At 42.5% G+C, this 23,969-nt stretch overlaps 1 protein-coding gene across 1 annotated transcript in view; it reads left to right on the forward strand.

Annotated features, from left to right (window-relative positions):
• adarb2 (adenosine deaminase RNA specific B2 (inactive)) overlaps positions 1-23,969 on the forward strand; it is an 819,996-nt gene that overhangs the window by 717,978 nt on the left and 78,049 nt on the right. Inside the window, exon 8 of the mRNA XM_072252060.1 lies at positions 1,556-1,724. Coding sequence (XP_072108161.1) covers positions 1,556-1,724 — 169 coding nt within the window. The remainder of the gene's footprint in view (positions 1-1,555; positions 1,725-23,969) is intronic.

Consider the following 23,969-nt stretch of genomic DNA (forward strand, 5'->3'; position numbering starts at 1 on the left):
CTGTGTGAAGAAGTTTTTCCTAATCTCGGTCCTAAAAGGCTTCCCCTCTATCCTCAAACTGTGACCCCTCGTTCTGGACTTCCCCAACATCGGGAACAATCTTCCTGCATCTAGCCTGTCCAATCCCTCTAGGATCTAATACATTTCAATCAGATCCCCCCTCAATCTTCTAAATTCCAACGAGTACAAGCCCAGTTCATCCATTCTTTCTTCATATGAAAGTCCTGCCATCCCAGGAATCAATCTGGTGAACCTTCTCTGTACTCCCTCTATGGCAAGGATGTCTTTCCTCAGATTAGGAAAGATCAGATAGATAGCAGGAGCACACATTAAAGAACAAGATGTTGCTCTCTGTCCTCACTCTTGTGAGTTGGGATGCAGGAGATACCAGTGCAGCACAGGGACAGGCCCAGTGTCTGTGCCAAACATGATACTAGATTGAATTGAATCCCTTCTGCCTGCAGGTGATCCGTGGGGACCTCCACTGGTCAAGGTCGATCATGGAAGTTGCATGCTAGCTGCCAACATGATACACAAGCCAGGACATTACAGTACAAAGAGCAAGCTGTGTAGCAGGCTCTCCCCTCCACACAGCTAATGATCCCAAAAGGAACGGCAGAGACTGATACAGTTTGGCACCCGCGGTGTCGCAGGAGTTGCCAGTCAGTGTTGAATTCAATGTAGGACTGACTTTGGGACTCCAGCTCCAGATTTTTCCTCAGGGTTTGCTCCCGGAGCCTTCCCCATGAGTGGCTATAGCCACAAGGCTGAGATCAGAGTTTTCCTTATCCTGGATGAGCTGCCAACCACGGCTGACAAGCCCCATCTGCCCAAAACAATTGGTTTTAAGGCGCTAGTAACGTGCCTTTGCCCTTTCTCCTGTTAGTAAGAACTTTTCTGCTAGATTTAAGGACTTGGGGCCTAAGCAGCATGTGGCGGCTGGACTTGCTTGTCAGAGGCTGTTTGATATGCATGCCATTGGGAGCATTTAAATAGGTAGTGGGGTCTTATCCCTACTCTCAACCCCGGTATCATGATCCACATCAGCTCAGCAGGTCAGGCAGCATCTATGGTGGGGAATAAGCAGTTGACCTTGCAGGCCTAGACCCTTCATTATGACTTATATCCCTCCATTCACTGCATGTGCCTATCTACACACATCTGCTTTGAACTTCCCCCCCTCACCTTAAATGTAAGTTTTCTGATATTTATCATTTGCACCTTGAGAAAAAGATTCTGACCATTTACCCTTTCTCATAAGTGTATAAATCTCTCTCAGGTCTCTCCTCACCCTCTGACACTCCAGAGAAAGCAACCCAAGTTTGTCCAAACTCTCCTTATAGATTACATACTCTAATCCTGGGGGCATCCTGGTAAACCTCTTCTGTATTGTTTCAAAAACCTCCACATCCTTCCTATAATGGGTTGCCAAGAAATGCACACAAATAGAAAACAGTGCTTGCAACCTTTATTATTCTGTCAGAATTCCAGGTGAATGCTTCTTCACTCTAGGCTTCAGTGTGTGAGTTGAAAGCGGTATTTTCTCTTTTTCCAGTGCAACACAGCAGGCCATTGAGCAGGAGAGTTCGGAGCCACCTCAGAACGAAGATTGAATCTGGAGAAGGCACCATTCCAATCCGGTCCTCCAACTCCATCCAGACGTGGGATGGAGTATTACAGGGAGAACAACTGCTGACAATGTCCTGCACTGACAAGATTAACAGGTAAAGCAGGCAGACTGGAACACTTAAGCGAAGCTGCGGCCTCCAGCCAACTGCTTTTCCGTTAACCTGGTTTATCACTCAGATACATTTTATCATTTCATCTAGGCAGCAGACAAAAATACATGCAGAAGATCTGCAATAAATGTTTTCCATTTACTGAGATAGAACTTAATGTGGTTGTAGAAATTAAAATACCTTTTGAGTTAATGGCTTCTCACTTTTCTGCTATTGGTTGACATATATTCAGAGATCAACATTAAGGTGTTGTTTCTCTTACAAGATCTAGAGTGATGCACCAGGATAGTCCAAGTAGAGAGAGAGAAAGAATGCCAAATGTAGGAGTGTATTTCTACACACAGTATCATTTCATCTTCCCAGGTTGATTGTTAATAGGGACTCCACCTCCTAAGTCCCATTCACAGTATTTTTTTTACAATTTAAGCTTGGAAGCAAGAATAAAAATCATCTGCGTAGAGTCATACAGTATGGAGACAGTCCCTTCAGTCCACAGAAGGTTGAGCTCCCAGAGCGGGAGAGTTATGCAGTGGTTGCAGGTGCTTTGCCATTGTTCTACCCAAGGAGCAAGACACCAAGAAGAAGAATGGAATTCAAAAGTTCAAAGTACATTTATTATCAAAGTATGTATCCTTTATACAACCTTACAGGCCCCCACGAAACAAAGAAAAATTCAGTAGAACCCATTAAAAACAAGAAAAGACTGTCAAACATCCAGCGTGCAGAGAGAGAGAAAAAAACAAATCGTGTAAACAATAAGAGTAAGCAAACAACATTCAGAACAGAAGTTCCCAAAGCCGACATCACAGCATCCAGTCTACTGGTTGAAGGCCACAGCCTCTGTCCAGCACAGAGGCGAGCAAACCCCACAGAGCAGCAAGCTGAATCGGACCGTCCCTCACCTCCAACCCCGAAACGCTGACCATTTCCATCTGGTCCAGCACTTAAATCATCCAAACCTTGGGCCACTTTTCATTTTCTCTCACTTAAATACAGTATTCCCTCCAGAGTAGTTAAGGCAGAAGTTTTGAAACATTCTGTAAATATTAGTTAAGTCACCCTATTATAGGAAGGATATAGGGACTTTGGAAAGGGTGCAGAGAGGTTTACCAAGATGCCTGGATTAGAGGATACAAGCTATCAAGAGAGGTCAGGCAAACTTGGGTTGTTTTCCATGGAGTATCAGAGGCTGAGGAAGTTGACCTGATAGAAGTTTGCACAACAGTGATAGACAGAGTACAGTCTGATTCTTTTCTCCAGGGTGTAAATGTAAAACACCTGTGGCATGCTTTTAAAGTTGGGGAGGGGGAGCATTAAAGGCAAGTGTTTTATGCAGAGAGTTGTAAGTTCTTGGAGAAGGTTATTGGGGCAGTGGAAGTGGGCAGTTTGGTGGAGATTACGAGGCTTTTAGATAGACACATGAAGATGAAGGGAATGGAGGGATATGGGTGATACACAGGAGGAGGATAGTTAGTATAAATTGGCATCAAGGTTGTCACAACATCATGAGCCGAGTGTCCTGTCCAGTGCTACTCTGTTCTAAGTTCTATGAATCATGTACAGGCAAAAGAGATTTAGTTTAATTTGGCATCAGGTTCAATGCAGGCATTGTCGGTCGAAGAGCTTGTTCCTGTGTTGTACTGTTCTATGCTGTAAATAGCTGGATTTCTTTGGGGGAGACAACCATAAGAGGGTCTGGATTGAGATGGGCTGAATGGTCTTCCCCATTCATATGTGTAGCCCCCCTGGCTAGCCTCAGGGTTGCTCGGCTCACTGTCATCTAGGGAAACAGCCCTCGGCCCCGCCAAACTGGGTAATTAGTTTGTGTGGATGCTGTGTGATGTACCCCACCCCGCCCAAATAACAGACAATACACCAGATACGATTAAATGATTTACAGTTTATAGATATTACTGGATCTATATAATTAATAGAGAATAAAATATAAAAGGAAAATAAAAGGCTCCAAACTTATCAAAGTTCAATCTCTTCGTGCGCAAACAGTTGGAGCTCAGGACCCTTCTTTTTCACCCTGTGACCCCTCGGACCACCTCAACTGGCCACCTGGGACCAACAACGGTGGTCGACCAGATGCTCCACAAGTCTGTCTCTGTCTCCTCTCCTCGCCGAACGCCCCGCTCGGGGTCCGACCCCGTTAGCGGACTCACAGCACCTGGTCCATCCTCTGTCTCTCTCTCTCCCGCTTTCTGCCCCCAAACCCCACCCATACAATATCTTGCAGATACACCATAAGCATAATAACTATCGCAATTTGTTCGTAACATCTTCTTATCACAGTCTAACCCAAAACAAGCTGCTAGCGCAAGAACTTTCTCAGTGTTTAACATAACAAAGAAGCCATTTTAATTAGCCTATGCAGTAACATAAAAGACAAAACCCCCTTACATATGTATACAATGAACTTGTGAGGATGCAACTGTTACCTGTGCTCAGACTTCTTAACTTACTTCAAGGTGAGAAGGGGTAAGTTGAAAAGAGGATACAGGGCAAATATTTTACACATGGAGAGGTGCATGCCTGGTCCCTTAAGATTGTTATAGCCAGGGTGGTGATGGGGACAAGATACTACTATCTATGAAATGCTCCCAGTGGTGTGCACCTCAAGTAGCCTCTGACAACCAAGTCCAGCTCTTGGCCTTCACGTGTGGCTTGGCTACTAAGCCCGGCGGAACCGTTTCTGCTGACAGAAGAACAGGCAAAGATGGGTTACTGGCACCTTAAAACCAGTCACTTCAGGCAGATTGTGCTCATCAGCCGTGGTTGCCAGCTCACCTTGGAGAAGGAAAGCTCTGATCTCAGACCTCCGCTGCCTTGTGGCTATACCCTCTCATGGGGAAGGTTCTGTGAGTAAACCCCAAGGGAAAAATCAAGAGCTTGAATATTAATGTTGAGTTCAATGCTGATTGGCAACTCCTGCGACACTGCTAGTGCCAAATTGTATCGGTCTCTGCCACTCCTTTGGGTTCATCAGGTGCACACAGAGAGGGAGCTTGCTACATGGGCAACAGCTTGCTTGCCATATTGTACTGCCCTGACTTGCGTATCTAGAATGCATCATCCAATGTCAGCCCTAACCGATGGAGGCTTCAGGGTGTATGCCTGAAATGCTTTGCCAGGGGTAGTGGTGGGGACAAGTACGATAAGGACACTTAAAGCAGATGGATGTGCAAAGAAAGGAGGGATATGGACTTTGTGTCGACAAAAGGCGTTAGTTTAATTAGGCATTGAATTTCTCATTTTATTTGTTCAGCACAATATTGTGGGCCATAAGGCCTGTTCCTGTGTTGTACTGTTCTATGCCCTGTCTGTTAATGATCACATATAATCAAAGTATAACAAGAGTAAAACTTTCTTGAGGGAAATGTGATAAATCTCAGCAGAATGTCAAGGCCATGGTGCAAAGTAACATTGTAGTGCCGGGAAGCTAAATGAACAGGAAGGAAGTTTAATATCAAATTGCATCAATGAACAAGGTCAGACAAGGAACCCATGGTGAAGAAATAAAATTAAAGGCACTGTATCTGAATACATAAGGCATTCACAATAATATTGCCAAATTTAGGCATAAATTGAGATAAATGGATTTGATTAAATAAACATTAGATAGAAATGGTTGCGTGGTTACCAAGGTTGTGAAGTACATCTTCTTGAGTATTTAATGCATGGAAAGGAAAGATAAAGCAAAAGAGTTGGTGGGCTACCCCAATAATTAACGAGGACATAACGACAACAGAGGAGTATTATTTTGTCTCCGAAAACCGTACGCATAAATAGAAATATTGATCAACAAGGGGGAAAAGCACATGAGCGGTAGTTTATAAGCTACAGAAAAACTGCAACATGGTTGAAATGATAAATAATCATTATAAAAAATAATACAGAAATAATTGAGGGCTTGAAAGGCAGGATTTTTGAAACATTCCGTAAATATTGGTTAAAGCTGCGCTTGATGGTGGTGAGCAGGTGGGTTGCCAGAATCACGTTTATTATCACTAAAATAGGTCATGAAATTTGTTGCTTTATGACGGCACTCCAGTGCAGGCATAATAAATTACTCCAAGTTCAAACAAGTAGATAAATAGTGCAAAAGAGGAATAGTGAGGTAGTGTTCATGGGATTATGGACCATTCAGAAATCTGATGGCACGGGCGAAGAAGCTGTGGCTAAAGCGTTGAATGTGGGTCTTCAGGCTCCTGTCTCTCCACCCTGATGGTAGTAATGAGAAGAGGACATATGCTGGATGGTAAGGGTCTTCTTTCTGGAGGCACTGCCTATTGAAGATGCCCTCAATAGTGGGGAGGCTTGTGCTGTGATGGAGCTGGCTGAGCCTTCAATTCAGCACTCACTCCTTATGATGAAATGCTTTGAGAGGTTGGTCATGTCCAGAATTAACCCCAGCCTGAGCAAGAACCGGTTGCGATTTGCTTACACCACAATAACTCTATAACAGGTGTAATACCACTGGCCTTAGCCAATTGTTTGACTGGCTTTACATTTATGACCGTGAGGTTAAGTACAGTTCCAATGCCATTTTTAGGTTTGCTGATGCCATTGTTGTTTTTGGTTGAATCAAAGATGGTGATGACATGGCATACAGGAGGAAAATTGAAAATCTGGTTGAATGGTGCCACAACAACCTCCCACTCAATGTCAGCAAAACCAAAGAACTGATTATTGACTACAGGAGGAAGAAGCCGGGGATCCCATTAGGGGATAGGAGATGGAAGTCCAATATGCAATTTAGCTTTTGTTTGTGCCTGAAACTCTCACCTTTCCTTTTGATAGAGGTCAAGGAATTGGAAGGAACTCTCCAAAATGCCAAACCAAGAAAATGAAATGCATTTTGGAGATGATGGCAAAGGAATCATTTTCATGCCCAGGCCCGAGAGCTGGGAATGAGCCATTGTTTGGCCTTTCAGTGCCAGGCCAGATTAAAAAGGTCAGGGTGTCGGGGCAGAACCAAGGCAAGGCAAGCGGAGGCAAGGCAGGGTTGGAGGCGATTCGATGCGGCAGAGCTGAGGCAGCAGGCCCAATGCCCAGGCCCAAGAGTGAGGTTCAATCCAAGGTTTGCCAATTTAAGCACCAGGCCAGATTAAAAAGGTCAGGGTGGCAAGGGACAGGGCCAGTGTTCAGTTCACTGCTTCGTGAAGTTTACTCATCTCTGTTCAGGAATAAGGCTGTGGCCTCCAACTAACAGGCGCCTTGGTCAGCTGCAGCAATGTTGGCTTTGTGGCTGTGTTCTCACTTCTGTGAACTTCAGCTTGGAATGTTATTTTGCTTCCTTTTATTGTTTGCATGATTTGATTTTTTTCTGCACATTGGGTGTTTGACAGTCTTTTTTTTAATGGGTTCTATTGATAGGTTGATCAATCTCGGGATTGATAGGTTCTTGATTGGACATCGCATCAAAGGTTACAGGGAGAAGACCGGGAAATGGGGTCGAGGAGGAGGGAAAAAGAGGATCAGCCATGATGGAATGGTGGAGCAGACTCTATAGGCCAAATGGCCTAATTCTGCTCCTAAGTCTTATGGTCTTATTGGGTTTCTTTGTTTTATGGCTGTCCGTAAGGAGACAAATCTGAAGTTTGTATATCCTACACATACTTTGATAATAAATGTACTTTGTTCTTTGAACTTTGATGTGGCTCAAGCACCCATACAATAGAAGTAGGATGGGAGTAAGAGGTTCCTTCTTATGAGAAGCACAGTGGCAGTGAGATCCAACAAGGCATCTGTGTGTCAATTTACATTGTACCCAGATTAACACTATGATCTGTCTAGTAAATACACAGGTAGCATTTTCAAAGTACCTCAGTTTTAAAAATCTGAAGAGAGTAAATATTACTGTACCTGTGATATTTGAATGTTCTTATTTGATTAGGAATCCTACTATTTTTTTGGATAACGTGGTTGCCTGGCATGCGGCTTCAGTAATTAACACCAGAAAATATGTGAATCAAACCTGCAGATTGTCACACCTCTGTGCCTTGCCCTGCAAACTCTGACAAAAACAGACCCACCTGAAGTGTATGTTTGACTGCAATTTATACCAACTGTAAATGATGCTGTTTATTAATATGCTCCTCGTTTCATCTTGATTCAATTGCCCTAAACTTGCTTAGAGAAGCGGTTAATAAGACAAGACACAGATATCATGCTAAATAGCAGGTGGAACTTCACTGAAAAGCTCTTTGGGCTATTGTTCCCAGATGACAATAAACTTAGCTGTTCCAACCAACAACAGTGACCTTATCTGCCTTACACAGCCAACACTGGTTTTCTTAGATGACACTGTTCCAACCTGCTTAATGCAGACAATGGCAGCATTGCTGCCTTATTTCAGAAGATGTTGAATCAGTTTGCTTTATCTAGACAACTTTTTGGTTCAGAATAGTGAGCTTGTCTGTTACTTCCGAGCATTGATATGCTTAGATGCCGTTGTGTTTGCCTCTCGTATTCGACGACGCTGATTTTCTCACCGTTATCAATAAGCTGTTAATTGTGCTTGCATTGTCAAGATTGAACCATTGTCCTCGGCATAAACTATTTTACCATGAAAACATTTATTATCTACCACGAGATGTGGGATGGACTCTGTGTATGTGCTATAAGAGCATAAGACATAGGAGCAGCATTAGGCCACTCCACCCATCGAGTCTGTTCTGTCATTCTATCATGCCTGAAATATTATCCCTCTCTGTGCCATTCTCGTGTCTCTCCCCATAACCTTTGACACCATGACTAATCAAGATGCCTGATAATGCTTGGCCAGGTAGGAGAAATCCACACTCCAACAGGACATTGAGTAAGCTAGTCAGGACTTCTCTATGTTTTGTTGCCATTACAATATTTGACAACATTTCTGTTTAGATCACTTTCACAGTTCCAGGTGGTGAGGTTCAGAAAGAAGGACTAATCCAGGCTGTACCCATCAAGCTGCCAATGATTTTCCATAGGCCAGCCATTTTAATTCCTATCCCCAGTCCTATTCTGTCAAGTCAGTCCAAGCTCTCCTCTTCTGCCACAGTGAAGCCACTCCCAGGTTGGAGAAGCAACACCTCCTATTCCATCTAGGCATCCTCCAACCTGAGAATATTGACTTCTCCTTCTGGTAATTTTTTCCCTCCCCTCCCCTCTTCTTCTAATCCTCACTTTAGCCTCTTACCTCTTCTCCTTACCTGCCTATCACCTCCCACTGGAATCCCTGCAATTTTACAAATTTTCCTCACCATGTTTTGTATCTAATTTCCTTTTAATGGATGCGATGGAACCTGCCCCACCACAACTGCAGGCAGCATGTTCCAGATTCCAAACACACGCTGAGTAAAAAGGTTGTTCCTCATGTCACTGCTAATCTTCTTCACTTTTATTCTGTACCTGTGACCTCACGTCTTCAACTGATCCATCAAATGGAGCAGCGTCCCTCTATTACTCTTGTCTGGCTCCTCCACAATTTTGTATTCTTCTATCAGATTTTCCTTTAGCCTTTTCAAAGGTTCAAGATTCAAAGTATATTTAATATCAAAGAATATATAAATTGTACAACCTTGAGATTCATCTGCTTACAGTCAGCCACAGAGCAAAAAAAACCTGAAATGACCCAATTTTAAAAAAGACCAACACCCAATGTGCAGAGAAAGAGAAAAAGCACAACTCAGGCAAACAATAGAAGCGAGCAACTACATTTCAAACTAGACTGAGTCCCGAGATCCAAATCCCCAGAACAGCCCAGTGTAGGCCCAAAGCCTTGGTCTCAGTTCATCATATTGCCGGGGCAAATCATCGCGAAGCTGTCAGACACAAAGCACAGCAGCTGGGGTTGTCTCACAGCCTCAGTGTGAAATCAGCTCGACCGTCGCCTCCACTTCCAACACTTTGCCTTTCCAGTATATCCGGGCCAGCGCTTAAATTGTCCAAACAGCGTCACATTAGGACCAGGGCCCCGCCACAGTGAATTGCTCCATGCCTAGACCACGCCACCCCCAGCCGTTTGCTCTGGGCCTAGATCTCACCACCCAGCCCAAAGCCATTCTTGAACTCTCCAAATCAGCTCAACACTTAGAGCAATTCAACCTCGCACCCAAGTTAGTTGGACAGGCATCGAAACTCCTCTGCCTCATCTCCTCCTCTTCAAACTGCTCAGTCCAACTCCATCTGCCTCGATTTTGCAACACACCAGCATGGCTGATCCCTCGATCGCTTCACCTTCACTCGCCTTTCACTGTTTGCTGTGACAGTTCATCACAATTTACTTCAGAAAAGGTGACGTTAATAACATTATAATCAAATTTCTTCACTAAATTAAACAGTCCAATATTCATTCAAAGAAATAGTCTTTCGTCCAAAGGAATTTCCTCACGACCAAAAGGCACTTGGACAGATACATTTATAGGAAAGGTTGAGGGAAATCGGGTGGCAGAATGGTTAACATTACACTTTACAGCGTCAGGTTCAATTCCCACTGATGCTGGCTGAACATTCTCCCCGTGACCATATGGTTTCCTCCCACATTCCAAAAAAGATGTATAGGTTAGGGTTAGTAAGTTGTGGACATTCTATGACCACAAGCATGGTGACACTTGCGGGCAGCCCACAGCACATCTTCAGGCAGTGTCAGTTGTTGATGTAAATGACTGATTTCACATGTCATAGTCATAGTCATAGTCATAGTCATACTTTATTGATCCGGGGGAAATTGGTTTTCGTTACAGTTGCACCATAAACAATTAATTAGTAATAAAACCATAAATAGTTAAATAGTAATATGTAAATTATGCCGGGAAATAAGTCCATGACCAGCCTATTGGCTCAGGGTGTCTGACCCTCCAAGGGAGGAGTTGTAAAGTTTGATGGCCACAGGCAGGAATGACTTCCTATGACGCTCTGTGTTGCATCTCGGTGGAATGAGTCTCTGACTGAATGTACTCCTGTGCCCAACCAGTACATTATGTAGTGGATGGGAGACATTGACCAAGATGGCATGCAGCTTGGACAGCATCCTCTTTTCAGACACCACCGTCAGATAGTCCAGTTCCATCCCCACAACATCACTGGCCTTACGGATGAGTTTGTTGATCCTGTTGGTATCTGCTACCCTCAGCCTGCTGCCCCAGCACACAACAGCAAACATGATCGCACTGGCCACCACAGACTCGTAGACTTGTGGCAAATAATGCTAATCTCTGTAATCTTTCATTTTTAAATGAGGCATGCTCAGTTGGGAAACTTGGTTAGCACGGATGAGAAGGACCAAAGGGCCTGTTTTCCATGCTGTGACTCTTTGATTCTCTGACCTGTCCAATATCCCCACATACCTCCAAAAGCAGGGTGACCAGGATTTAGTGCGATATTTTAGCTAAAACCAGACCTGTGCTTTATAAAGGTCCAGCACCACTTCCCTGCTTTTATGCTCAATGGTTTGATTAATAAATCCAGCATCTGGCCTACTGTGCCTTTCTTGATGGGATCCACCTCCTATCCCAGCGATTAACCACGTAATTCCCCTTCAATTATTAGATAAGGGATCAAAACTGTGTGTAGTATTCCAGATATGGCCTCAACAACACGAGATCCCTCTGTAACTCACTTTTTGTGCAGACTCTTTCTATTTTATTGAAATGATAGAAGTGAAGTTAATTAATAACTGGAATAAAATAATGACTGAAATTATATGCAGAATAATTTATAGCTAGCATTGAAAAGGGTATAATGGTATGAATTCAAGAGAAAGCACAGAATAATAGAAATGATTGCAAGTTAGTGATCTCAACAAGACCTTCTAATGCTGATTGAACTGCAACAGGGAAGCTCAGATAGTTTCCTGCAGTTGCTTGATTGCAGAGTTTCAATTGCTGCTCAGAATCACTCCATGGCACCTCTTATTTTTAGGTAAAATATGCTGCTATTGTTACGAGCATTCTCTATCTCATTCCAGAAATCTAATGGGCGTAGGTTGCATGCTGTTGAAGCTGGTTTGACTGGAAGTCTAAATAAGTTCAAAGTTCAAAGTCTATTTATTATCCGGATGCGTGTATGTCACCATGTACAACCCTGAGATTCATTATCTTACAGGCATTCACAGTAGAACAAAGAAATACAATAGAATCAGTGAAAAACTACACACAAACAAATACTGACAGACAGACAATGGGCAAAAGAAGACAGACTGTGCAAATGCAAAAGAAAAATAAATAATAATAATAATAAATAAATCAATAAATAATTTAATACTGAGAACACGAGTTATAGAGTCCTTAAAAGTGAGTCCATAGGTTGAAATCAGTTCAGTGTTGAGTGAGTGAAGTCATCCACATTGGTTCGGGAGCCTGATAGTTGAAGGATAATAACTGTCCCTGAACCTGGTGGTGTGGGACCTAAGGTTCCTGTGACTTCTTCCCAATGGCAGCAGCAAGAAGAGAGCATGGCCTGGATGGTGGAATTCCTTGATGATGGACGCTGCTTTCTTGTGGCAGTGACCTTGTGGATGTGCTCAATAGTGGAGAGGGCTTTTCCGATGGTGGACTGTGCTGTATACACTACTCCTTGTAGGCTTTTCTGTTTTTGGGCACTGGTGTTTGTGTTTACCATCATGTTTTGCATTGATGGAGAACGTTGATCAGAAGGAAATTCAGTGTCTGCCTGGCTCTTGGTGAAATCCTGGAGGCAACTAGGTGTGTCAATGAACAGTCTCAGACTTTGTGTTCTCAAATGCTCCTGCACATTCCAGCTCTGCTAATGTTAATAAACAGCATTGATTACCTCATGCTTTCTGCCATCCTGACCCACTCCTCATGCCACCTACATTAAATTACAGTGAATGTTAATGGACAGTACTGTCAGCCAGAGTCGGAATGTGGATCACAGTGTATGACTCAGAGCCAGTTGTCAATTGTGCAGAAGAAACTCTCTATTGAAAAGAGGAAATAGAACCTACAGCTACTTCTTCCATAAAAAGGGAAAGGTTGATTTCTGCAGGAAAATACAGTAAATGCAGAGCAGTAATTGTAGAAATCACAATCCTTTAAGTGATTAAGATGGATTTAATGCATTAAATCATTCCCACTCACTTAAAGGATTGTGGATACCAGGCTTGATGGACAGTAAAATAAGCCAGTTGGTAATCAGTAAATGACTTAATGCCGTATGTACAGCGATGTATGCCATCCAGACAGATCATTAAGTCCAAAAAGCCGTTACAAAAGAAAAACAAAATGGAATGCAGAATGTAACTTTGCAATTGCAGAGAAAATTAGGCGCAGGTAAACTAATAAGGTACAAGGGTCTAGACAGGATAAACTGCGAGATCAAGATTTCATCTTTATTGCATAACACGTCTTTCAAGAGGGCAACATATAACAGGGCAACAGAAGTTGTCCTTTGGCCTATGTTCTCAAACTTTTGTATCTTCTGCCCAGTCGATGAGGGGAGAAGAGAGAATGACCAGGTGGGAGAGATCCGTGATTGTGCTGGCTACAGAGTTAATGGAGGGGAAACCAGTTTTCATGATAGACAACTCTCTCTGATTTCTTGTAGTCATGGGCAGCACAATTGCCATATTAAGCTGTGATGCTTTGAATAAGCGTGCATTCTATGGTGAGCACAGCTTGGTATGATAATGGCACTTAAAATTGGTGAAGGTCGTCAGGGACCTGCAAATTTTCCTTAGCCTTCTGAGGATGTAGAGGTACTAGGGTGCTTTCCTGGCCATAGCATCTATATAGCTGGACCAGGACAAGTTGTTGATAATATGGTGATACTTATACCTTGGAACAGTTAACAATTATTATCTCTCAGTCATCAGGCTCTTGAACTAGAGGAGATAACTTCACACCATATCATTAAATCCTATAGACTCACTTTCAAGGACTCTTTAACTCATGTTCTCAATACTTATTGCTTATTTATTTATTATTATTATTTCTTTCTTTTTGAATTTGTACAGTTTGTTGTCTTTTGCACACTGGTTCAATGCCCAAGTTGGTGTGGTCTTTCATTAATATTATTATGGTTATTATTCTATTATAGATTTATTGTGTATGCCCACAAGAAAAATGAAACTCAGGGTTGTATGTTGTGACATATATGTACTTTGATAATAAATTTACTTTGAACTTTACCTTCAGTCGTACTGGAATTGCCAGAAAAAAAGTTTATTCTGACTGATTGTTTAATGTGACTATTCACCAATTTGTCCATTAGCCAAATTAGAGAATTTCATTGCAAGCCAAATTCCGCATGTCTCTGTCTCAGTCGCATGTCTCTGAAAGGCAGCAACATTCAAAAACAGTTAAGAAGCCTTGGACAGGTGCTATGGTGTCAAAGATTTGAGAGCATTCTAGTGGCAGAGTTTAAAGATATATTTAAAAGCAAACGAACTGCAGATGCTGGAAATCTAAGATGGAAATAGAAGACACTAGAAATGCTCAGCTATGCACAATTTTAATATAAAATGTTCCAGTATAGAATTTATCAGTTTCTTGGTTGATGTTCTATAATGATTTGTGTTGAGTGCTGAATTTAAAATTCCCTTGCCAACAACCATAACTTGTATTTATGTAGTCAGTTCAAAACTGCATTAGTTTCATGACACTTCCCAGAAGAATTTTTACTGAGCCACATGGAAGCTGAGGGGCAGATGGCCAAAAGTTTAATCAAAAATTCAGGTTTTAAGGAACATCCTCTGAAGAAGAAGAGACAGGGAGGTAAAGTGATTTAAGGGAAGGATTCCGGGTAACACTTAGTTCCTTGAAATTCAATGGCCAGTTCCAATGAACAGCTGAGTGTAAACAGTTTCCCTCTCTGCAGATGCTGCGAGCTATTTCCATTATTCTCTGTTTTTAACCCAGAATTTAGTAGCTGAAATCACAGCTGCAGAAAGAGGAGCAATTAAAATCTGAGGACCATTAAATACAGAATTTGAGGAGCTTAATTATATCAGAGCATTCCAAAGGCTGCAATTTCGCCCATTCTTTTTCTTCCAATATAAGACCATAAGATATAGGAGCAGAATTAGGCCCATCTGCTCCACCATTTCATCATGGCTGATCCAATTTTACTTTCAACCCCAATTTTCTGCCTTCTCCCCTCATTCCTTCATGCCCCAACCAATCAAGAGTCTAACAAACTCTGCCTGATGTATACATAAGGACTTGGCCTCCACAGCTGGCTGTGCCAGAGAATTCCATAGATAGAAAACTATTTCCATTTCAGATTTCCACTCTTAGGCTAAAGAAATTCCTCCTCATCTACGTCCAAAAGGACGGTCCTCTATTTTGTGTCCTCTGGTGTTAGACTCTCCCACCTTTGGAAGCATCCTCTCTATATCCACTCTATCAAGGCCTTTCACCATTTAATAGATTTCAATTAGGTCACCACTCATTCTGAATTTTCGTGAATACAGGGAAAGCCATCAAAAGCTCTTCATATGACAAGCCATTCAAACCTGGAATCATTTTCATGAACCTCCTTTGAACCCTCTCCAGTTTCAGCACACCCTTTCTATGATAAGGGGCCCAAACTGCTCACAATACTCCAAGTGATGCCTCACCAGTGCTTTATAAAGTTTCAACATTACACCTTTGCTTTTATATTCTAGCCCTCTTGAACTGAATCACAAACAAGAGAAAATCTGCAAGTGCTGGAAGAATCCCAGCTCTTTACTACACCCCTCCACCTTCAGATTTCGACAATCACCTTGTGTTTCTCTCTCCCCTCCTCTCACCTTTTAAATCTCCTCCTCAGCTTTTCTCTCCACTCCTGCGGAAGGGTCTCAGCCTGAAACGTCAACTGTACTTTTTTCCATAGATGCTGCCTGGCCTGCTGAGTTCCTCCAGAACTTTGTGTGTGTCTATTGAAATGAATGCCAACATTGCATTTGTTTTCCACACCACAGACTCAACCTGCAAATTAACCTTTAGAGAATCCTGCACAAGGACTCACAATCCCTTTAGAAACATACATAGAAAATAGGTGCAGGAGTAGGCCATTCGGCCCTTCGAGCCTGCGCCGCCATTTATTATGATCATGGCTGATCATCCAACTCAGAACCCCGCCCCAGCCTTCCCTCAATACCCCCTGACCCCCGTAGGCACAAGGGCCATATCTAACTCCCTCTTAAATATAGCCAATGAACTGGCCTCAACTGTTTCCTGTGGCAGAGAATTCCACAGATTCACCACTCTCTGTGTGAAGAAGTTTTTCCTAATCTCGGTCCTAAAAGGCTTCCCCTCTATCCTCAAACTGTGGCCCCTCGTTCTGGACTTCCCCAACATCGGGAACAATCTTCCTGCATCTAGCCTGTCCAATCCCTTTAGGATCTTATACGTTTCAATCAGATCCCCCCTCAATCTTCTAAATTCCAACGAGTACAAGCCCAGTTCATCCAGTCTTTCTTCATATGAAAGTCCTGCCATCCCAGGAATCAATCTGGTGAACCTTCTTTGTACTCCCTCTATGGCAAGGATGTCTTTCCTCAGATTAGGGGACCAAAACTGCACACAATACTCCAGGTGTGGTCTCACCAAGGCCTTGTACAACTGCAGTAGTACCTCCCTGCTCCTGTACTCGAATCCTCTCGCTATAAATGCCAGCATACCATTCACCTTTTTCACCGCCTGCTGTACCTGCATGCCCACTTTCAATGACTGGTGTATAATGACACCCAGGTCTCGTTGCACCTCCCCTTTTCCTAATCGGCCACCATTCAGATAATAATCTGTTTTCCTATTTTTGCCACCAAAGTGGATAACTTCACATTTATCCACATTAAATTGCATCTGCCATGAATTTGCCCATTCACCCAACCTATCCAAGTCACCCTGCATCCTCTTAGCATCCTCCTCACAGCTAACACTGCCACCCAGCTTCGTGTCATCCGCAAACTTGGAGATGCTGCATTTAATTCCCTCATCCAAGTCATTAATATATATTGTAAACAACTGAGGTCCCAGCACTGAGCCTTGTGGTACCCCACTAGTCACCGCCTGCCATTCTGAAAAGGTCCCGTTTATTCCCACTCTTTGCTTCCTGTCTGCTAACCAACTCTCCACCCACACCAATACCTTACCCGCAATACCGTGTGCTTTAAGTTTGCACACTAATGTCCTGTGTGGGACCTTGTCAAAAGCCTTTTGAAAATCCAAATATACCACATCCACTGGTTCTCCTCTTTCCACTCTACTAGTTACATCCTCAAAAAATTCTATGAGATTCGTCAGACATGATTTTCCTTTCACAAATCCATGCTGACTTTGTCCGATCATTTCACCGCTTTCCAAATGTGCTGTTATCACATCCTTGATAACTGACTCCAGCAGTTTCCACACCACCGACGTTAGGCTAACCGGTCTATAATTCCCCGGTTTCTCTCTCCCTCATTTTTTAAAAAGTGGGGTTACATTAGCCACCCTCCAATCCTCAGGAACTAGTCCAGAATCTAACGAGTTTTGAAAAATTATCACTAATGCATCCACTATTTCTTGGGCTACTTCCTTAAGCACCCTGGGATGCAGACCATCTGGCCCTGGGGATTTATCTGCCTTCAATCCCTTCAATTTACCTAACACCACTTCCCTACTAACATGTATTTCGCTCAGTTCCTCCATCTCACTGGACCCTCTGTCCCCTACTATTTCTGGAAGATTATTTATGTCCTCCTTAGTGAAGACAGAACCAAAGTAATTATTCAATTGGTCTGCCATGTCCTTGCTCCCCATAATCAATTCACCTGTTTCTGTCTGCAGGGGACCTACATTTGTCTTTACCAGTCTTTTCCTTTTTACATATCTATAAAAGCTTTTACAGTCCGTTTTTATGTTTCCTGCCAGTTTTCTCTCATAATCTTTTTTCCCCTTCCTAATTAAGCCCTTTGTCCTCCTCTGCTGAACTCTGAATTTCTCCCAGTCCTCAGGTGATCCACTTTCTCTGGCTAATTTGTATGCTTCTTCTTTGGAATTGATACTATCCCTAATTTCTCTTGTCAGCCACGGGTGCACTACCTTCCTTGATTTATTCTTTTGCCAAACTGGGATGAACAATTGTTGTAGTTCATCCATGCAACCTTTAAATGCTTGCCATTGCATATCCACCGTCAATCCTTTAAGTGTCATTTGCCAGTCTATCTTAGCTAATTCACATCTCATACCTTCAAAGTTACCCCTCTTTAAGTTCAGAAACTTTGTTTCTGAATTAACTATGTCACTCTCCATCTTAATGAAGAATTCCACCATATTATGGTCACTCTTACCCAAGGGGCCTCTCACGACAAGATCGCTAATTAACCCTTCCTCATTGCTCAAAACCCAGTCCAGAATAGCCTGCTCTCTAGTTGGTTCCTCGACATGTTGGTTCAAAAAACCATCCCGCATACATTCCAAGAGATCCTCTTCCTCAGCACCTTTACCAATTTGGTTCACCCAATCTACATGTAGATTGAAGTCACCCATTATAACTGCTGTTCCTTTATTGCACACATTTCTAATTTCCTGTTTAATACCATCTCCGACCTCACTACTACTGTTAGGTGGCCTGTACACAACTCCCACCAGTGTCTTCTGCCCCTTAGTGTTACGCAGCTCTACCCATATCGATTCCACATCTTCCCGGCTTACGTCCTTCCTTTCTATTGCGTTAATCTCTTCTTTAACCAGCAACGCCACCCCACCTCCCCTTCCTTCATGTCTATCCCTCCTGAATATTGAATATCCCTGAACGTTGAGCTCCCATCCCTGGTCACCCTGGAGCCATGTCTCTGTGATCCCAACTATATCATAATCATTAATAACAATCTGCACTTTCAATTCATGCACCTTACTACGAATGCTCCTTGCATTGACACACAAAGCCTTCAGGCGCTCTTTTACAACTCTCTTAGTCCTTTTACAATTATGCTGAAAAGTGGCCCTCTTTAATGATTGCCATGGATTTGTCGGCCTGCCACTTTTACTTTTCTCCATAGTACTTTTTGTTTCTACCCTCACTTTACACCCCTCTGTCTCTCTGCACTTTGTATCTCAGTTTTTTGTATTTTCTCTCCATTTAGAAAATAATCAACCCTTTTATGGGAGGCAGCATACCATAAAATATAGGAGCAGAAGTAGGCCATTCGGACCATCGAGTCTGCTCCGCCAATCAATCATGGGCTGATCCAATTCTTCTGGTCATCTCCACTCCCCTGCCTTCTCCCCATCCCCTTTGATGCCCTGGCTAATCAAGAACCTATCTATCTCTTCCTTAAGTGCACCTAATGACTTGCCTCCACAGCCACTTGTGGCAAAAAATTCCACAGATTTACCATCCTCTGACTAAAGTAATTTCTCCACATCTCTGTTCTAAATGGAAGTCCTTCAATCCTGAAGCCGTGCCCTCTTGTCCTAGACTCCCCTACCATGGGGAATAACTTTGCCATATCAAATCTGTTCAGGCCTTTTAACACTCAGAATGATTCTATGAGATTCCCCCTCATTCTGCTGAACTCCAGGGAATACAGCCTAAGAGCTGCCAGATGTTCCTCATACGTTAACCCTTTCATTCCTGGAATCATTCTTATGTATCTTCTCTGAACCCTCTCCAATGTCAGATTATCCTTTCTAAAATAAGGAGCCCAAAACTCCACAAGATACTCCAAGTGTGGTCTCACGAGTGCCTTATATTGCCTCAACATCACACCCCTGCTCTTATATTCTGTTACCATCTGGGAATCTCATTCTTACCCACAGAATGTCCTGTCCATTCCCCTAACTAACGAATCCCCTATCACCACAGCGTGTCTCTTCTCCCCACTTCTCTTTTAAGTCACAGAGGCAGACCGAGTGCCAAAGACTTACCCACTGTGACTTTCCCCAACAACCTCCAAAGTGAAATACCTGGTGTTGAGGGGGATGGCCACAGCAATACACTGCACTGTTTCACTAACCCCTTTCCACTTCCTGACTGTCACCCAGTTTCCTGTATCCTGCACCTTGAGTGTAACTACCTCTCTACATGTCCTATCTATCACCTCTTCAGCTTCCCGAAGGGTTCATCCAGTTCCAGATCCAACCCTTTAACGTGAATTGTTAGAAGCTGCAGCTGGATGAAGTTCTTGCAGTTGTATTCTTCAGGGACACTGGAGGTCTCCCTGCCTTCCCACATCCCGCAAGAGGAGCATTTCACTATCTTGCCTGAGATCGCTATTGTCCTAGCTGAGCAGATATAAAGAAGGGAAGGGGAAAAAAAACAACTTAACTTTGGACTTTTCTTTCCTTTGCTTTCTCTGTCTGAAGCCTCTCTTCACATTATAGGTGATATGTGATGCATTATATGATGCTTTATCTTAGCATCTGTGTTTAATCTCCTTGTTTGCTTGGAGATTTTGTGTAAAATATAAGTCATCAAGAGAGGTTGAGATGAGTATTAGGTGCAGACATTACCTGCCAATGGAAAAATCTTAAACCTGTATATGTATTTAACTAAAACCGGGTACTAACTTTCATATTATTTTCTGGTAAAGCTTAAAAAGTTTTAAAGATTTTTATGCCTTCAATATTTTGCAGTAATCAATATTTAAACTGGTATCATCAAACTTACACTAGAAGGTAAAACGTACAATTTATGATTCCAGTATTAGGTGACAGGTTTTGTTGCCCTGTAGAAGGCTGTGAGGATGGTGGGCTGGTTCAAGCCAGGGAAATGAGTTTAGTAATCAATTACCATCCACAAACAGCCATTCCATATTGGTGAATACAATTGGAAATTTGTTTACAGTGTAGAGAGCTGTTGTAGTTTTGAAAGTAATTGGTAAGTGGTTTATTATTGTACTGAGTTACGGAGAAAATCTTTGTTTTGCATGCCATGCATACTGATCATTTCATCACATCAGTACATCAGGGCAGTGCAATAAAAAACGAAACATAGAGTGTTACAGGTGATGCAGCCAGCATAGTTTGTCAGTCAATAATATTGCAGGTTCAATGGTTTAAATCATAGGGAGCACCATTCAACTTCGGGCTCTTGACAGGTTTGTTTGCTCCTGGCAACGATAGCCCCACAAGCCAGTATATTTACTTTGTCATTACTCAGCTTGTTCTATATTTAATTGCACTCAGTCAGACTGCAGAGAAGATCACTTTTTTCATTCTCAAGTGCAAACTACTGCAGGTACTGGAAATCTGAAAACAAAAGTCTCACCAGGCCATGCAACGTTGAAGGGAAAGGAGACAAAGGACTGAGGTTGGGTTAATAAGCTTTCATCCAAATTCTATTCAATTATTCTGACCTCTAGCTGGAAATCACCTCTTTTTAATGCAGCTGTTAATATATATTAAAGTACATAACAAATACCTGTATATACGGTGTATAAAATTAAAAGAAGCATGTAAAGGTTAGATTGTCAGAATATGCTTCCTCATGGCAGGAGTATTTAAAGCAGTTGGGGACAGGTTTAAGTAGATTGAAAGGGAATTTGAGGAGAAAAGTTTTTTTTAACACAACTGGTTGATGTGGTCCATGCCATAAAACCATTAGACAGAGGTGCAGATTTAGGCTATTTGGCCCATTGAGCCTGCTCTGCCATCCCATCATGGTGGACTTATTATCCTTCTCAACCCCATTCTCCAGCCTTCTCTCTAACTTTTGACATCCTTATTAATCAATAGCCTATCAACCTTTGCTTTAGGTATAACCAATGACTTGGCCTCCACAATTGTCTGTGGCAATGTACTCCACAGATTCATCACCCTCTGACTAAAGAAATTCCTCCTCATCTCTGTTCTAAAAGTATGTCCGTCAGTCCTAGACTCCCCCATTACAGGAAACGTCCTCTGCACGTCCATTGTACCTGGGCCTTTCAATATTCAATAGGTTTCTATGAGATCCAACCTCATTTTTGAATTTACTGCCAAAGGAGGCAGTTTAATGGGATACAATTTCTATGTTTTAGTAACATTTAGACAGGCACTTAAATAGTCATTAGGTAAGCTGGGTATAGAAGGATACAGACCTTACGTTAGTAAATGATATTAATGTAGATTGGCAAGAAGTTCGGCATGGAAGTGGTAGGACAAGGGGATCGTTTCTGTTCCGTATAAATCTCTGATTCTGTAATGTGATTTAACAGCCAAAATAAATCCACTATTTGCAACATATTGGAAAAAAGTTACTAGCTACTTCCCCTTGATAGTCACCAGAATATTAAGGAACAGATATGCAGGTGGATTAGGGAAAGGTGTAAAACAACAGTTATTGTAATGGGTGATTTCAATTTCTCTGTTATAGACTGGGACCTCCTGAGTGCAAGAGAGTGAAATGGGGCAGAATTTGTCAGATGTATTGAGGAGGATTTCTTAAATCAATATGTGGAGGGGCCACACTGGGCCTGGTGTCACATATGAAGCCTGGTCAGGTGACTGACCTTTCAGTTCGGAGCTATGATCACAGCTCCTGAAACTTTAGGACAGCTGCAGATAAGTATGGATCTTGCAGGACAATATTAAATTGGAGAAAGGCAAATTACAAGAGTATTATGCAAGAATTAGGGGGAGTCAATTGGGAAGAGTTGGTTTGGGACAAGGTGAAGGGTGTTTAAAGACCAAATGCAGACCATACAGGACAGGTATGTTCCAATAAGGGGGAAGGACAAGTCAGGGCACCTTGGATGTCAAGAGAAATGGGACGACACAGTAGTGTAACAGTACAATACTTTACAGTGCTGGCTAGTTAGGTTCATTTCCTGCTGCTGACCGTGAGTAGTTTGTACGTTCTCCCCTTGACCATTTGGGTTTCCTCCGGGTGCTCTGCTTTCTCCCAAAGTCCAAAGACATACTGGTTGGTAGGTTAATTGGTCATTGTAAATTGTCCCGTGATCAAGCTCAGATTAAATCGGGGATTGCTGGGCGGCGTGGCTCAAAGGGCAGGAAGGGCCTATTCTGTGCTGTATCTCAATAATAAAAAGCAATAAAGCGGTGAATTTAGTCAGGAAGAAAAACAAAATATATATATATAAGGTTTTGGATGCTAGAATCAAAAAGAGCCCTTAAGGATCACAAAGAAACCAAGAAAAAACTCAGGAAGGGAATTGGGAAAGCCAGAAGGGGCCATGAAAATTCCTTGGCAAGTAGCATTAAAGAGAACCTCAAGGCATTCTTTATATAGACCAAGGGCTAGAATATAATTAGGCACCAGGTAGGACCATTCAAGGATAAAGAAATGAATGTGTGCTTGGAGGCAGAGGACGAGGGTAAGAACCTAGGTAATTACCCTAGGTCTTTACTAAAAAGGAAGGGCATCGAGTATCGAGAGATCAGTGTGAAGCATGTAAATTGCTAGGGAATTTTGAGATCTGCAAATGATACAAAGATTGATGGTGTTGTAGATAGTTAAGAGAATGGCTAAGGATATAGTGGGATGTAAATCGGTTGCGCATACGAGTAGAGAAATGGCAGATGGGGTTAATCTAGCCTAATGCGAAGTGTTGCTCTTTGGGACATCAAACGTAAAGGGACCAAACGCTGTTAATGCAATGTTTATGTGTTAAAGAGCCTTGGGGCCCACATCCGTAGCTCCCTGAACGTGGCTACCAAGGTTGATAGGGTAGTAAGGAAGGCACATGACATGCTTACCTTTATTAGTTGAGGGACTGCATTCAGGAGTTGGAAAGTTATGGTGTAGCTCTATAAATCCCTAATTCGGCCGCATCTAGAATATTGCATTGATGTCTAATCACTCCATTCTGGGAATAATGTGGAGACTTTGGGGAGAATGCAGATGAGGTTTGCCAGAATGCTGCCTGGATTAGAGGACATGTGTTGTAAAGAAAGGCTGCAAAAGCTTGATTCCTATTATCTGAACGTCAGAGGCTGAGAGGATATCTGATGGAGGTATAAAAGATTATGAGAGGCATAGACAGGGAAAATAGCCACTATATTTTTCCCAGAGTTGAAACATCTAATAATAGAGGCCACGCGGTACCAGTGGGAGGAAGTCTATTCAAAGGAGATGAGCAAGCATATGGAGAATATTAGATGCCTGGTGTGATTGTGGAGGCAAAGGCAATTGAGATGCTCAAGAGGCTGATAGATGAATGTGACGAATGTGCAATAAATAGAAGGTCTTTGCATAGGTAAAAGGGTTTAGTTCAGTTAGACATTTGATTACTAATTTAATTAGTCAGGCACAATACTGTGGGCCAAAAGGCCTGTCCTTGTCTGTACTGTTTCTGTGGGATATACTGCTTAT

Source organism: Mobula birostris, chromosome 3 (assembly GCF_030028105.1).
Source record: "Mobula birostris isolate sMobBir1 chromosome 3, sMobBir1.hap1, whole genome shotgun sequence".
Lineage (NCBI taxonomy): Eukaryota > Metazoa > Chordata > Chondrichthyes > Myliobatiformes > Myliobatidae > Mobula > Mobula birostris.